Here is a 15,838-nt window from a genome sequence, read left to right as displayed (position 1 = left end):
TAAATACTAGACATAAAGAGGGATATTGTTATAGTCATTTCAAACTATAAAAGTCTCGATTTATTAAGAAAGTTGAAACACTCTAAACTTGTATGCATCACACACACACAGAGACACACACACACACACGGCTAAAATTTATTTTAGCTAGAATTTCTGTTGTTTCTAATGGGAGGGTTAGTCACATAACTCAGATCCCCACTCCTTCCTCTCTTTGTATTTTTTTTTTTAAGAGACAGCAGCTTACTCTTTCACTCAGGCTGGAGTTCAGTGGTGCCATCATAGCTCACTACTTGGGCTCAAGACAACCAGTTCTCCCACCTCAGTCTCCCAAGTAGATGGCCTGGCTAACTTTTTTTTTTTTTTTTTTTGAGACAGAGTTTCGCTGTTGTTACCCAGGCTGGAGTGCAATGGCGCGATATCAGCTCACCGCAACCTCCACCTCCTGGGTTCAAGCAATTCTCCCGCCTCAGCCTCCCAAGTAGCTGGGACTACAGGCGTGCGCCACTATGCCCAGCTAATTTTTGTATTTTTAGTAGAGACGGGGTTTCACCCTGTTGACCAGGATGGTCTCGATCTCTTGACCTCGTGATCCACCCACCTCGGCCTCCCAAAGTGCTGGGATTACAGGCGTGAGCCACCGCGCCCTGCCTAACTTTTAAACTTTTTGTAGAGACAGCATCTCGCTGTTGCCTAGGCTGGTCTTGAACTCCTGGCTGCAAGCAGTTCTCCTGCCTCAGCCTCCCAGAGTGCTGGGATTACAGGCATGAGCCACTGCATCTGGACTCTCTTTGTGTATTCTTTCTTTTTTTAAACATAAACTCAAGATTTTATTGTCTTCATAATAAAACAAAAGATGACACTTGGAATGGGATCACTTGGCCCTTCCTCTTCTTATCTCCTCCCGGTTGGAAATGCTTGTAACTCTTAATAGCCTAGCCAGCATTCTCTTAGATCTGTAGGGGAGCTCCACGCACTCAAGCCTCAGCACAGTCTTCTTTGTAGTTTTAGCCTTTTTCTGGAAAATTGGCTTGGTCTTTCCACCATAGCCCCTCTGCTTCCTATCATAACACGGCTTTCCCTAGGCATACAGGAAATGTGTCCTGTGTCACTCACTCTGTGGGGTTGGTGCTTGCCACACTTGTTACAAAAAGTCCAGTGGGTTTTAGAATGTTCACCATGTTTGTGGGCGTGCTATTGGCACTCTTTGTGTGTTCTTGATTTTAATTATTTGCTGTTAAATATGTTGCAACTATTTTTCTGAGCTCATATGTGTCTTTCAACTTTGTGTGTTTGTGTGTTTACAGATGCTCATGTGTCTTTCAACTTTCTTTGTGTGTTTGTGTGTTTACAGATGTTTTCCATTATTATATGGCAATACCTTTAGTGTTTACCTTTATGGCTTCTGGACTTTATGCTTAGGAAACTTGTCCCACCCCAAGATTATAACACACTCTTCTGTGCTTCCTTCTGATACTTGTATAGTTTCATGTTTGTGTTTAGCTCTTTATCTGTACTTTTATTTGTGTGTATGGTGTGAGGTGAGATGTAACTTTATTTTGATCCAAATAATTTGTTCACTACTCCCACACCATTTACTGAAGGGTCTGCCCTTTCCTCTGATTTGAAATGTCTGCTGTTCAGGAGCTATTTTTGTTCCTCGGATCTACTTGTTTATTATGCACCTGTGGAGTTTTAAACAGGGTGACTTGTGCGATTTCTCCTTAGCCTCTATTCCCCGGTAACTGTCCCTTCACCAGACCCTCTGTCCATCATGTGCAGCCAGCAACCCTCCCAAAGATGGGCAAATGATGCTGGCACATGGGGCTCTTATGAGGACCCGAGAGTAGACAGTAGGCTCCAGAAACGCCAGCTCCCTTCCACCTCTTTCTACTTGTCTCCCTTTACATGCCAACAGTTCCTCTGAGCCTGGAAGCAACAGCAGTTCCTTAGCCAAACAAGGGCTGGACCCAGCAGGGAGCAGAAAGGCTTGAGGGGATCTGGAATGCTCCTTGACATTTCCACCCACTGCCCTGGCATGGGGCCCTCTGGGGAGCTGGTCGTTTGTACGGTGGGTTCTTCCCCCGCTGAATGCACCGTGGGTTCTCCTGCAGCTCTTCCAGGTGTTGCCTGCTTCACGGGCTGTTCCAGAAAAGGAGGGGCCGCACATCCTACTCCTGGCTGACTCTCAGACTCTGTGCCCTCCCAGTTTAAAGGGAAATTACTCCCACTCCTCAAAGGCCCTTGTAAGGCATGAACACACAATGGCCTGGCTCCTTTCTTGAAAAGAGGGAGGAGAAATAGAACAACACACAGACTAGTATCTCCACAAATCACTCTCCCACACATGTATTTTTGTGTCATTCACAAAAATTACCTTAAACTGAGAGGCAGCCAGAGTAGGACATGTGACATAAAATACCATTTCTGCCAGCAAATATTAATTAAACACCCATGTGCACACAGCACAGAGCCGGGATCTTCATCTCCACTGCAGTTCATGCTCCTGGAGAGCTGTCTAAGAGCTCAGACTGGGCTGGTTTAAGGCCTGGGCTCCAGGCCCAAGATGAAGGTGGGAGGACCAGCCCAGCCCCAAGAGCTCCCAGCCTTCAGACTCCTGGGTGGCCTTGACTGGCAGCAACAGCCTTAATAAGAGTTGGAACTTGAGACCAAACCCAACATCATTTTCTAGGAGGGGCTAATCCATGACCAAGGTGCTTATGAAACATCCTTCCTGGGCCCTTCTCTTGATAGAAAGGGCTATGGATGGCAGACCTGTAGGTGTGCCCTGGAGCAGGTGGCTTTCAGCCAGCCTCCCATGGCCTTAGCTCTTGGCCTGAGCCTTTACTTCTCCTTGGCCTCCTGTGGTATCACAACCCAGGGTAGCGGTCACTCTCTGTGTTCTCAGGGACACTGCTATGTATTAAAGACTTACTGACACAGAATTGAGACTTTTGACAGAGGAACTGAGGAGTGAAAAGTTGGAGGAGAGGTGGGCCCCTAGGAAAGAGGGTGAGTATGGGACAAACTTGGAGTGTGTCTGTTCCTGCCAACTCCCAGACCCAGGCCCAGAATGAGGAGGTGCTGCCCAAGACCTAGGTGACTTGGAAACTGGGGACCCATTATGGGAGCAGAGGAGCCATCACTGGTGCTGCCTGGATACCTCAAGGACAGGCCATCTTCCAGTGACAGGCAGTCTCACGGGAAAGGCCTCCCCCAGGCTTTGAGGAGGGGACACGTCAAGGGGCAGTCACAAGGAAGACCCTCATCACCCCTCAGTTCAGGACCACAGAGCCTGGACAGGGGCTCTGGCTGTATCAGAACTGCCGCCCATTGTTGGGCAAGTCGTTGCTGAAAGCTCCAGCACCCTTGATAGAATCTTCAAAGCTATGGTTGACATAGATGTTGTCAGCTGCAGAGACTTGGGAGGGGTGACCTTGGCAGGAGGCCGCTATGACTGCTGCTTTCTCCTCAGCCCGCTTCTGCTCCAGCGCCAGAGCCGGGTTGACATCAGGCCCTGCAGAGAGACAGAGACAGAGGACCACAGTTAGAGAGGTGGGCAGGGGACACAGGTGAGAAGCTATTCCTGGTTCTGTACAACAAACCCAAGGCAGGAAGGGTCCCAGGGGGGCTCTGTGCCATGTGCCTTCCGGGGTCACTGCATACACAGCCCAAGCTTCAGGGATGTCCCAGTCTGTCCCATCCCCCAGCAATTTGGAAACCTCCAAGGAACAGCCACCACCTGCAGCTCCAAGGCCCTGGACACCCCTGGTCCAGGCACGTCCCACGACTGCTCCTCCTTGCCCCTCTCTTATGTCTCACCAACCAGCCCCAGCACACACACTCTATTTCTTCCAAGAGGGTCAGGGAGTTCCCACAGGAGACTGTGGTGTCATGGTTAGGAACCATGAAGCTGTATGAGCTCCAATCCCTGCTACCTCTGACCAAGTCTGTGATCTGGGGCAGGTGTCTCAGTTCCCTCATTTGTAAAATGGGAAGGATAATAATACCTACGTCGGGGGTAATAAGAGAATTACAGACACATATGTCGATGCACAAACATACCCTTCTATAAATGTCCTCTACTAATTTTTGTTTTCGAGATGGGGTTTTGATCTTGTTGCCCAGGCTAGAGTGCAATGGCACGATCTCAACCTCCGCTTACCAGGTTCAAGCTTACCACAACCTCCGCCTTCCAGGTTCAAGTGATTCTCCTGCCTCAGCCTCCTGAGCAGTTGAGATTACAGGCATGTACTACCACGCCCAGCTTATTCTGTATTTTAAATAGAGATGAGGTTTCTCCATGTTGGTCAGGTTGGTGTTGAACCCCTGACCTCAGGTGATCCACCTGCCTTGGCCCCCCAAAGTGCTGGGATTACAGGCGCGAGCCACCGTACCCGGCCCTAGTAATATTATACTATTATTACCATCTGGTGGGGGGTAAAATTGAACTCCTCCCAGTTTGCCCACCCTGAGAGCCAGAAACACCCTCATCTTGGGAGGCTCAAATTAAATCTCTGTGAGGGACCGTTTTTAATGACCAAGCTCAACAATGAGGACACAGGGAAATGGCCACACGCACAAGCTACAGGTGCAAGTTTAAATGGTAAAACTTTCTGGAGGGTACTCACAATTGGCATTAAAATTGATGTTCACAGCTCTTCTCTAAGGAAATATTGGAGGATGAGGTCAAATATTCACCCACAGGGTCACTCACTGCAGCACAGCAGTGGTAGTAGAAAGTCAGAAATGATCTAATGTCTAACAGTTGGGAGCTGGTTCAGTAAATCAAGCTGAAAGCATATGATAGGATGGTGTTTTCAAACTGAGAGTTGCCACCCATTAATGAGTCATGAAATCAATTAGTAAATTAACATCAGCTTAAAAAAATTGTTTTTTGAGACAGAATCTCACCCTGTTGCCCAGGATGGAGCACAGTGGCATGATCTTGGCTCACTGCAACCTCCGTCTCCCAGGTTCAGGTGATTCTCCTGCCTCAGCCTCCCAAGTAGCTGGGACTACAGGTACCTGCCATCATACCCAGCTAATTTTTGTATTTTAGGTAGAGACAAGTTTTCACCATGTTGGCCAGGCTTGTCTTGAACTCCTGACCTCAGGTGATCCATACCCCTCAGCCTCCCAAAATGCTAGGATTATAGGCATGAGCCACTGCTCCTGGCCAGCATTCAAAAAAATTAATGAGGCCAGTGCAGTGGCCCACACCTGTAATCCCTGCACTTTGGGAGGCCAAGTGGGCAGATTACTTGAGGTCAGGAGTACGAGACTAGCCTGACCAACATGATGAAACCCTATCTCTAATAAAAATACCAAGATAAACTGGGCATGGTGGCATGCACCTATAGCCCCAGCTACTCTGGAGGCTGAGACAGGAGAATCGCTTGAACCTGGGAGGCAAAGGCTGCAGTGAGCTGAGATCACACCACTGCACTCCAACCTGGGCAACAGAGTGAGACTCTGTCTCAAAAGATAATAATAATGATAGGGTCAGGCACAGTGGCTCATGCCTATAATCCCAGCACTTTGGGAGCCCTTGGCGGTGAGAATCACCTGGTCAGGAGTTCGAGACCAGTCTGGCCGACATGGTGAAACTCTGTCTCTACTAAAAATACAAAAAAAAAAAAAAAAATTAGCCCCATGTGGTGGTGGGCGTCTGTAATCCCAGGTACTCGGGAGGCTGAAACAGGAGAATCACTTGAACCTGGGAGGTGGAGGTTGCAGGGAGCCAAGATCACACCACTGCACTCCAGCCTCGGTGACAGAGTGAGACTGTGTCTCAAAAAATTAAAATAATAAACTTATAATAAAATAAAAGCCAAGTGCAGTGGCTCACACCTGTAATCCTAGCACTATGGAAGGCCAAAGCAGATCACTTGAGCTCAGGAGTTTGGACCAGCCTGGGCAACATAGGGAGACCCCATCTCTACAAAAAATAAAAAATTAGCTGGGCATGGTGCTATAGTCCCAGCTACTCAGGAAGCTGAGGCAGGAGGATCATTTGAGCTTGGGAAGTCAAGGCTGCAGTGAGCTGTGATCATGCTACTGCACTCCAGCCTAGGTGTCACAGCAAGACCCTGTCTCCAAAAAAAATTAATAATAATAATACTAGAATGGAACCAGCAATATCAGAATGTTTCACATGTATAAGGGCAAGTATTGATATTATTTAGTGAAGCATTTGTTTTAGGCAGGCATGTCTAGGTGTGCTCATGCGTGTCACCTCTCAGTGTAAAATATATTTCTTTCTGAAGGACGTGCTTAAAAGTCCAACAGGAGTGCAGTGGAGATCCACAGTGTACAGGGCCACGGAAACATTGTTTGAGACATACATCTGCTGACAAAAAAAGATGTTCACAGCACATTCAATGAACAACGGTAGCTTCCAAGACTAGAAGTGCCACATGCTCACAGTCCTGGCTTCTGGCATCTGCCCATGGCTTCTGTGCACTTCCTGAGCTTTCATGGTGGGCATGCACTGTTGCTGTTGTCGTCATCATAATGACAGCCTGGTAGGAACAGTCGTGGGCACTCACCCAGGTAGCTGAGGATGACTGGCAGGAAGACTAAGCCATGCAGCAGGCCCAGCAGGGTGATCAGGAGGTTGAGGCGGAAGAAGAAGATCTGAATGAGCTGGGCCTTGGCGAGGCCCAGGACAAGGATGCCAGGCAGGTTGGTCATGGCCACACCTGCAAACACCTGGAGGGTCAGAGACAGGTGTCAGGCAGGGCACAGGGCATCAGGCAGGGCATAGGGTGTCAAGTAGGCACAGGGTGGCCCAATCCTCCCTACTCACCGCACTGCCCATATAGATGGTGGCCTCTTTGGCCCTTTCCAACCGGGTGGGCTTGGTGCTGACGGCAAAGGAGCGAGTAATGTGGGACACAAACTCCACAGACATGCCCACCGCCTATGGGCAGAGAGGGGGCATCAGCCAAGAAAGGCAGAGGTTGGGGAGGAACTAGGGAGATGAGGCCTCCACCAGGACCAGCGGGCAGGCATCTAGACTCTAGACAGAACTGAGAGTATTTGGCCGGGTGCAGTGGCTCATGCCTATAATCCCAACACTTTGGGAGGCCGAAGTGAGAGGATCACTTGAGTCCAGGAGTTTGAGGCTAGCTTGGGCAACAAAAGTGAGATCCCTGTCTCTACAACAAAAATAAAAATATTAGCTAGATGCAGTGGCATGTGCCTGTAATCCCAGCTACTTGGGAGACTAAGTTGGGAGGATCACTTGAGCCCAGGATTTCGAAGCTACAGTGAGCTGTGATCATGCCACTGCACTCCAGCCTGGGCAACAGAGCAAGACCTTGTCTCTAAAAAAAAAAAAAAAAAGGGGCCAGGCACGGTGACTCATGCCTGTAATCCTAGCGCTTTGGGAGGCCAATGGGTGGATCAGGAGGTCATCAGATCGAGACCAACCTGGCCAACATGGTGAATCCCCATCTCTATTAAAAATACAAAAAGTTAGCTGGGCATGGTGGTGCGTGCCTGTAATCCCAGCTACTCAGAAGGCTTAGGCAGGAGAATCGCTTGAACCCAGGAGACAGAGGTTGCAGTGAGCTGAGATCACACCACTGCACTCCAGCCTGGCCATAGAGTGAGACTCCGTTAAAAAAAAAAAAAAAGAACTGGGAGTATTCTATGATGCTGGATCCCCAACCACCCCTCCAGGGGCCCCCTGGTGCCTGTGTGTACTGGGTTACCGAGACTAGGTTGATGAGGGGCACAGCGTTGTAGCTGATGCCCCACAGGGCCATGAAGCCGACAGTGTCCACGAGGATCATGACGATGGAGAGCAGGTTGAGGAGGCCGGAGCGCAGGTCCAGGCCCAGCAGGAGGCAGCAGACGGCAAAGGTGGGCACAAGGCAGAGGCTGAGCATGAAGAGCCCCTCAGGGAGGATGGTCGGGTACTGCTCATAAAACACGTTGGTGATCCTGCCAGAGCACAGAGCATGGTCACAAGCTCAGGCTTCTGGGCCCTCAAGGTGGGCGGGACACCCCACTTCAGAAGGAGAATGCTGAGGGTCAGGCAGGCATATATTGGGGTACAAACCAGCAAGAGAAATGGGCCTAAGGCCGCAGCTAGAGCCTCCTGACCGAAAACTGGTCCTCATCCCATGTAATTCCTTGCAAGTCCTCCACCCTAACCTCCGGTCTCCAGCAGCCATCCCCCACCTTCCTTCAGCCCAGCCCCTCAGGTCCTCACGTGTAGGGGAAGACCTCAAAAGCCGGGTCTGTCCCAGGCACCTTCCGCAGGTCAGCAGTGATGTTGGTTGCCAGCTCCCGAGCTGCCCGCAGAGCTTCTGTGTAATCCTGTGAGTTTTTCAGGGGCTTGTGATAGGCCATGAACCTGGAGGCTGGGCAGCCACGGCACATGGAAGATGGAAGGGCAAAGGTCAGAGCCCTTTCCAGGACACCCTCAGAACACCCCAGACGCAGTGGCAAAGGCGCGTGATCAAGCTGGGTACAAGGCTCTGCCACCATCATTTGAAATTCTTAGTAAATTTTGTCCAAGAGGCTCACATTTTTGTTTTGCACCAACCCTGCAAACTCCACAGCTGGCCCCACTGCTGTAGGAGACCCAGGCCTGACCTTTGATGGATGAAGCCTACAGAGACCTCCCTAGTGAACCAGATTCTTCTCTGTATGGTTTCAAGATACGCATTGGATTTTTTAAAGTAACTTAAAATTTGCATATTCCTATAGGAAAGGACTAAAAAGGAAGGCAGAAAAATGAGAACAGTTGAATTATTAGAGCTGTGGCTTAGGGCTCCTGCCAGAGAAAGGTTATTTCTTAATAACTTTTAAGAAATTAAGGTTATTGGCCGAGTACAATGGCTCATGCCTGTAATCCCAGCACTCTGGGAGGCTAATGTGGGCAGATCACCTGAGGTCAGCAGTTCAAGATCAGCCTGCCCAACATGGTGAAATCCTGTCTCTACTAAAAATGCAAAAATTAGCTGGGCGTGGTGGTGCGCCCCTGTAGTCCCAGCTACTTGAGAGGCTGAGGCGAGAGAATCACTTGAACCTAGGAGTTGGAGGTTGCAGTGAGCCGAGATCTTGGTATTGCACTCCAGCCTGGGCAACAGAGCAAGACCCCATCTCAAAAAAAAAAAAAAAATGAAGGTTATTAAGACCCTTATACACTAAAGGGGTTTTTGTTTTTGTTTTTGTTTTTGAGACAGAGTCTCATTCTGTTGCCGCAGCTGGAGTGCAGTTGTACCATCTAGGCTCACTGCAACTTCTGCCTCCCGGGTTCAAGTGATTCTCCTGCCTCAGCCTCCCAAGTAGCTGGGATTACAGGCATGCGCCACCATGCCCAGTTAATTTTTGTATTTTTAGTAGAGACAGGTTTCACCATGTTGGCCAGGCTGGTCTTGAACTCCTGACCTCAAGTGATTCACCCGCCTTGGCCTCCCAAAGTGCTGGGATTACAGGTGTGAGCCACCGTGTGTGGCCCAAAAAAAAACCTATTATTTCTTAATTGTGTACAGTGAGCATGTGTATCTGAAAAAGAAACAATAGTGCTACGTAGGTGTGGAGAAAAAAGAAGAGAAATGTTCTTGCATACATAGAATCTCAGAGCCGGGGAGGTGCCTGGAGAACTTCCCACCAGGCCTCTGACCACCTGGAGGGTGGTTCACACATAAATGGCCACCCTGGCCCAGCGATTCTGGGTCTAAAGTCTTGGGTGAGGCCTGAGAATTTACATTTCTTTTTTTTCTTTTGTTTCTTTCTTTCTTTTTTTTTTTTTTTTTTTTTTTTTTTAGAGAGAGACAAGGTCTAGCTTTTTTGCCCGGACTGGTCTCAGACTAGACTCCTGGGTTCAAGTGATCCTCCTGTCTTGGCCTCCTAACGTGCTAGGATTATAGGCATGAGCAGCAGCACCAGGCTGGAACTTGCATTTCGAACAATTTCCAGGTTATGCTGATGCCGCTGGCTGGGGAAACCTCACTTCTGGGAAATGCTGCTCTAGACTAACCTAGGGCACACACAAGGAGACTAAGGTTGGAGATGATGCAGACTTGCCCTGGGATATGGGGGCTTGGCTCTCCTCTCTGCTCCTTCCAGGGCCTGCTCCTCTTTCCCTGACTGACATACCCACTCCCATCTGTCCACACCAGCCCCACCACACTGGCCTCACAGAGCCTGTGGTGCTCAGGGACCAGGGCCGGGCAGGGTGAGTTGCCCTTCTGGGAAGATAAAAACTTCCTAGCTGGAAGGGTGGGGTGAGGGAACTTCAGGCAGCTTTCACCTAGCAGTTCAAACTACGCATTATTTCAGTACAAAGTGAAAGAATCCTTCAAAAGCTCCCCTACCCACTGCCGACCCCTGCGTCCATCTCCAGCACAAGCTCCCTTAGGGCCCCTACACTGAGCACATCTGCACAGAGCTGTGGCCAGCTCCTTTACACAGGTGGCCGTCTCGTTCTGCCATCTGCTGTATGAGCATGCCAGCATGTTGTGGGTCCTTTTCCTGTCAGTCCAACTGCAGGTCCCTTGTTACTTTTTTCTTTTTTTCTTATTTTTGAGAGAGGGTCTCACTTTGCTGCCCAGGCTGGAGTGCAGTGTTGTGATCACGGCTCACTGCAGCCCCAACCTCCCAAACTCAGGCATTCCTCCCACCCAGCCTCCTGAAGAGCTGGGACTACAGACACACAGAACCACACACACCTGGCCAATTTAAAAAATTTTACTTTGTAGAGGAGGTCAGGCGTGGTGGCTCACGCCTGTAATCCCAGCACTTTGGAAGGCCAAGTGGGTGGATCACCTGAGGTCAGGAGTTCGAGACCAGCCTGGCCAACATGGTGAAACTCCGTCTCTACTGAAAGTACAAAAATTAGCCACACCTGGTGGCATGCTCCTGTAGTCCCAGCTACTCAGGAGGCTGAGGCAGGAGAATCACTTGAACCCAGGAGGCGGAGGTTGCAGTGAGCTGAGATTGCACCAGTGTACTCCAGCCTGGCTGACAGAGTGACTCCATCTCAAAAAAAAAAAAAAGAAAAGAAAAAAAAGACCAGCCTGGGCTGGTCTCAAACTCCTGGAGTGCGAGGATTACAGGCATGAGCCACTGCGCCCAGCCTGTTGTTACTTGTTTTTGGGTTTTTTTTTTTTTTGAGATGTAGTTTCCCAGGCTGGAGTACAATGGTGCACTCTCGGCTGACTGCAACCTCTGCCTCCCAGGTTCAAGCAATTCTCCTGCCTCAGCCTCCTGAGTAGCTGGGATTACAGGCATGTGCCACCACACCCAGCTAATTTTTTTTTTTTTTTTTTTGTATTTTTAGTAGAGATGAGGTTTCTCCATGTTGGTCATGCTGGTCCCAAACTCCCAACCTCAGGTGATCTGCCCACCTCCTCCTCCCAAAGTGCTGGGATTACAGGCGTGAGCCACCATGCCCGGCTGCCTGTTGTTACTTTTGATAGCTACTAGGACTGTGCTGTGCCAAGCACCCTAATTCATTTAGCCAGCTGCCCTTAGGGTGTAATTTGTGCTGGTAAGAAGGCTTAACCAGGGTGTAGAGGACTCCCAAGTATGGTATCAACTGCTGATTGAATTCCACATATTTAACGCTGACCATGGACTTGGGAGTGAGAGAAGAAGTGAAGTCTGAGGATGTGGAGTTGGGAAACAAGACCCCTGCTGACAGGGCCAGGGCAGTTAGAAGCCTCTGACAAAGGAGGGAGGGAATATGTGAGGGGCTGTTCCCTGGGGTCCTCAGGGGCCCTCCAGAGCCACCGATTTATGTCCTCCCCTCCAGGCAAGGCCATGCTTACCTAAAACCTGGTCATCTGAAGTTAAGTTCACAGAGGTGCTGTATGCTCCCAGGCCACTGCAAGAAGGTCAGGGCAAAAGCTTAGCCAGGGACAAAGCTCCTTTCATCTGCCCAGCCCACAGCAACCCTCGAGAGGCCCCTGATAGCCTCCTCTTGCCTCTCTATATTCACCCCCATCTTGGGTCCCACACGTCTATCCGCCCCAGCAGAAGGCCCTCCCAAGCTTACCCTTTGGGACATTTGATGTTGGGCCGGTCGTTCAGGAACCAGGGAAGATACTTATGGAACTGCTCCACCGAGGGCCTCACAGAGCCCATCGTGATGCTCATGCAGTTCTTTAAGCAGTTCAGGGAGTCTGCAGAGAAAGCAGTGGTCTGGGCAGTGGCACCCAGGGCCAGCAGCCCCTACTCTGTGCCCCTCCTTCCCCTAGTCCCATCAAAGGTCCTGGGCATGCCAGCCTCGACGAGTCACCTCTAGGGGGATTTGCATTTGTCATTTGTGGGAGAAGTTCTCCTCTTGGCTATAGCAACTGTGGGCACCTACAGGCAAAGAGGGGAAGGAAGTTTGGGCAGAAAAACAGGCCCCACAACGACCTTTCCACCTACAAATGCCACTGCTTAGGGTGGCAGGACCATGTGCCAACCTCAGCTCTCCACTCCTGACTCTCCACTGCCTTGCCACCCTGGAGCACCACGTGCTCTGAAAGAGGGGGCACGGCACACAGCAGCATATGTGCACGATGCCCGCGGACCAGCACAGACACCCACACACAGGTGCTCCTCGTAGAGCGCCTATCCCTGAGGCCACACCTGCACCCATGCCCCCGACGGACCCCGCAGGACGGGTGGAAGGGGTTGAGGGAGCCTCGCCAGCCTTCTCCTTTCTGTTGCCTGTTTGCCCGAGCTGTGATAGGCAGTGAGCCCCTCTGGCCCCATACTCACTGACGGTCGAGGGGCAGAACTTGTCCATATTGGGGCCAGCTATATAAAGGCGGCAGCAGGAGGACGGGGTCAGCCACTCAATGAAGTCATCCACCCAGGAGGAGGCGGGGATGGCCAGGTAAGATCTGAGGGACAGGTGAGAGGAAGGGTGACAAGGCCAGCTGGGCAGGGTGGTGGGTCCTTCCCGTGGCCAACACCCACTCAGCTGTCCCCAGGCATATGGCAGCAGGGCAGCAGGACAGGAGTAGAATAGGCAGGAAAAGGGGAGTGGAGAGGACTGGGGGACTCGAGCAGGGAGCAGGCTGAGGTTGGGGGGGCCAGGCACTCACTGCTCAGGGAACTCGGTGGCATACTGGATCTTCTGGGTGAGGGAGAAGTTGTTGCAGCCGGCACTGGAGCAGATGGCATTCATGCCAGCCTCGCTGGAGAAGTTGTAGCCCGAGGTGGTAACAAAGTACACCGGGGCCCCCACCTCAAAGTAGCGGTTCAGAAAGAGGAAATAGTCAAGCAGGTAGGAGTCCTGGAAGTGGGGGAGAGTCAGTGAGCTTCGGTTCGCCGTGCACACCCCTAAAGGGCTCACTCCAGCTCACACTCTCAAAGGCACACACAGAGGTACATGGGAAAAGGCACATGCTTAGAGGTCCATGAGCAGAGGAACACACAGAGGAACATGTTCAGAGATACACATGCAGTTACACACTCAAAGGCATGTGCTCAGTGGGACACTCAGAGGTATACAAGCAGGAACATGCTTAAAGGTACACAGAGGTACATGCACATACGCACACAAAATATACACAGGGAGGTGTGTGCTCAGAGGTCTCACACACAAGGTACATATAAAGAAGGACATGCACAGACACACTCAGGGGTAACCTCAAGATGTATGTGCACTGTGCAATTCCTCCAGATCATAGTTGTAGGTGTACCCACAGATGAACATACTCCAAGGTTCACAGAACAGGTATAATCACAGGTATGAACAGAAGTTTGTATGGGGGTGCAAGCACAGAGCAACACATATCACCTCACGTGAACACACACTGACACCCGAACATCCACACACACATAACTGTACCCCTTCCTATCACCCCCAGTTTGGCACAGCCACAGTCTAACGAGCTGGCCTGTGATGACAGCCCATATTTGTGTGCACATGTGTCAGGGTGTACACCCTCAGAGCCACGCGCCAGGCATCCTCACGGTCTGTTTGCTGCTTTTACAACACAAGGCTCAGAGTGCAATTAGGGAAAATGGCAGAGTAGGAAGTGTCTCTCTCCCCACCTAGACCACAATTTACCTGGTGTAACTTTTTTTTGTATGTTTTCTTTTTTTTTTCAGATGGAATCTCCCAGGCTGGAGTGTAGTGGCGTGATCTTGGCTCACCGCAACCTCCGCCTCCTGGGTTCAAGCGATTCTCGTGCCTCTGCCTCCTGAGTAGCTGGGATTACAGGCACCCGCCACCACTCCTGGCTGATTTTTGTAGTTTTGGGGTTTCACAATGTTGGCCAGGCTGGTCTCAAACTCCTGACCTTAAGCGATCTGCCTGCCTTGGCCTCCCAAAGTGCTGGGATTACAGGCATGAGCCACCACGCCAGCCCTGGTATAACTCTTTTGAAACTCTGGAGTCTCTAGAGGGCTAAAAGCTTCCAGGATAAGGCTTGGACAGTAAATTGTAGTTAATATCAGGCAATCTCAGCTTTTAGCACAGTAGCAACTACCCACTTGCCACTCCCAGGCTCAAGGCACGCAGCCATGCATGCTTTCCAGAAGCAGCTTGTACACAACTTGCAGGAGCCAGGGTAGGCAAGAAAGACACTGTCCACCAAATATCAGCTGAGCATGGTGTCTTACGCTTGTAATTTCAGAACTTTGGGAGGGCAAGGCCAGAGGATCACTTCAGCCCAAGAGTGGGAGACCAGTCTGGGCACATAGTGACCCTGTATCTACAAAAAAAAAAAAAAATAAAAATACAGGCTAGGGGCAGTGGCTCAAGCCTGTAATCCCAGCAGTTTGGGAGGCCGAGGCAAGCGGATCACCTGAGGTAGGGATTTCAAGACCAGCCTGACCAACATGAAGAAACACCCTCTCTACTAAAAAATACAAAATTAGCCAGGTGTGGTGGCACATGCCTGTAATACCAGCTACGCAGGAGAATCACTTGAACCCAGGAGGTGTTGCAGTGAACCAAAATCACACCATCTCACTCCAGCTTGGGCAACAAGAGTGAAACTTTGTCTAAAAAAAAAAGTTAGCTGGGTGTGGTGGCACATGCCTGTAGTCCTAGCTACTCAGGAGGCTGAGGTAGGAGAATCATTTGAGCTTGGAAGTTTGTTTGTTTGTTTGTTTTTTTTTCATGTGAACAGCGAAAGAACAAACATGATGAAAGAGAACATATAAGAGCAAAGGAAAAGATTGTTAAAATAAAAAACACAAAAGCGCAAACCCTAAACAAAAACATTGATACATTAAACTGTCGTCAATTTTTTTTTTTTTAAGAAAGAAAGAAAAAAGAATGAATAAGAGGAAGAAAAAGGAAGAGAAAGACAGAGAGAGAATGGGAGTATTGCTTTCTTGCCCAGGCTAGAATGCAGTTTAGTAATGGGTATTGAAAACCTCTTTTATACCAATAATTATACTTAATGATGTAGACAGGAAGGAATAAGGGAAGAAAATAACAAACAAGTAGCCAACCAATATTTCATTTAAACCTATGAAATGCTATGCGATTACTGAGGAGTGATTTACTTCCAATTATGTAGTCACTTATGGAATAGGTGTGAGGTGGTAATGTGTGTTTTGTGTATTTGAAGTGGAGAGTTCTATAAATGTTTGTTAAGTTTACTTGTTCCGGGTCTGAGTTCAAGTCCTGGATGTCCTTGTTAATTTTCTGTCTCGTTGATCCATAGAATCGTTAGCTCTTCTTGTTACATTGATCCTTTTGCCATTATGTAATGTCCTTCTTTGCCTCTTTTGATCTTTGTTGCTTTAAAGTCTACTTTATCAGAGGCGAGAATTGCATCTCCTGCTTTTTGTTTATTTGTTTATTTTTACTCTCTGATTGGTTGATAAATCTTCCTCCTTCTCTTTGTTTTGAGTCTTTGTG

General features: G+C 49.6%; 1 protein-coding gene across 3 annotated transcripts in view; it reads right to left on the bottom strand.

The window, feature by feature from the left end:
• Positions 1–3,317: 3,317 nt before the first annotated feature.
• LOC135273080 (NPC1-like intracellular cholesterol transporter 1) overlaps positions 3,318–15,838 on the bottom strand; it is a 32,896-nt gene continuing 20,375 nt past the window's right edge. Inside the window, exons 11-20 of one of the 3 annotated variants that reach the window (XM_064372001.1) lie at positions 13,062–13,252; positions 12,733–12,857; positions 12,020–12,146; positions 11,793–11,848; positions 10,924–11,001; positions 8,225–8,375; positions 7,722–7,953; positions 6,812–6,925; positions 6,552–6,714; positions 3,318–3,517 (exon numbers count right to left, since the gene is read on the bottom strand). In XM_064372001.1, the coding sequence (XP_064228071.1) occupies positions 3,318–3,517; positions 6,552–6,714; positions 6,812–6,925; positions 7,722–7,953; positions 8,225–8,375; positions 10,924–11,001; positions 11,793–11,848; positions 12,020–12,146; positions 12,733–12,857; positions 13,062–13,252 (1,437 nt within the window). The remainder of the gene's footprint in view (positions 3,518–6,551; positions 6,715–6,811; positions 6,926–7,721; positions 7,954–8,224; positions 8,376–10,923; positions 11,002–11,792; positions 11,849–12,019; positions 12,147–12,732; positions 12,858–13,061; positions 13,253–15,838) is intronic. The other 2 variants (XM_064372002.1, XM_064372005.1) reach the window with 2 other exon arrangements.

Source organism: Aotus nancymaae, unplaced genomic scaffold (assembly GCF_030222135.1).
Source record: "Aotus nancymaae isolate 86718 unplaced genomic scaffold, 86718_ANA_hifiasm-v0.15.2.pri h1tg000260l, whole genome shotgun sequence".
Taxonomy (NCBI): Eukaryota; Metazoa; Chordata; class Mammalia; order Primates; family Aotidae; genus Aotus; species Aotus nancymaae.
This window is presented reverse-complemented; position numbering and strand designations above follow the sequence as displayed.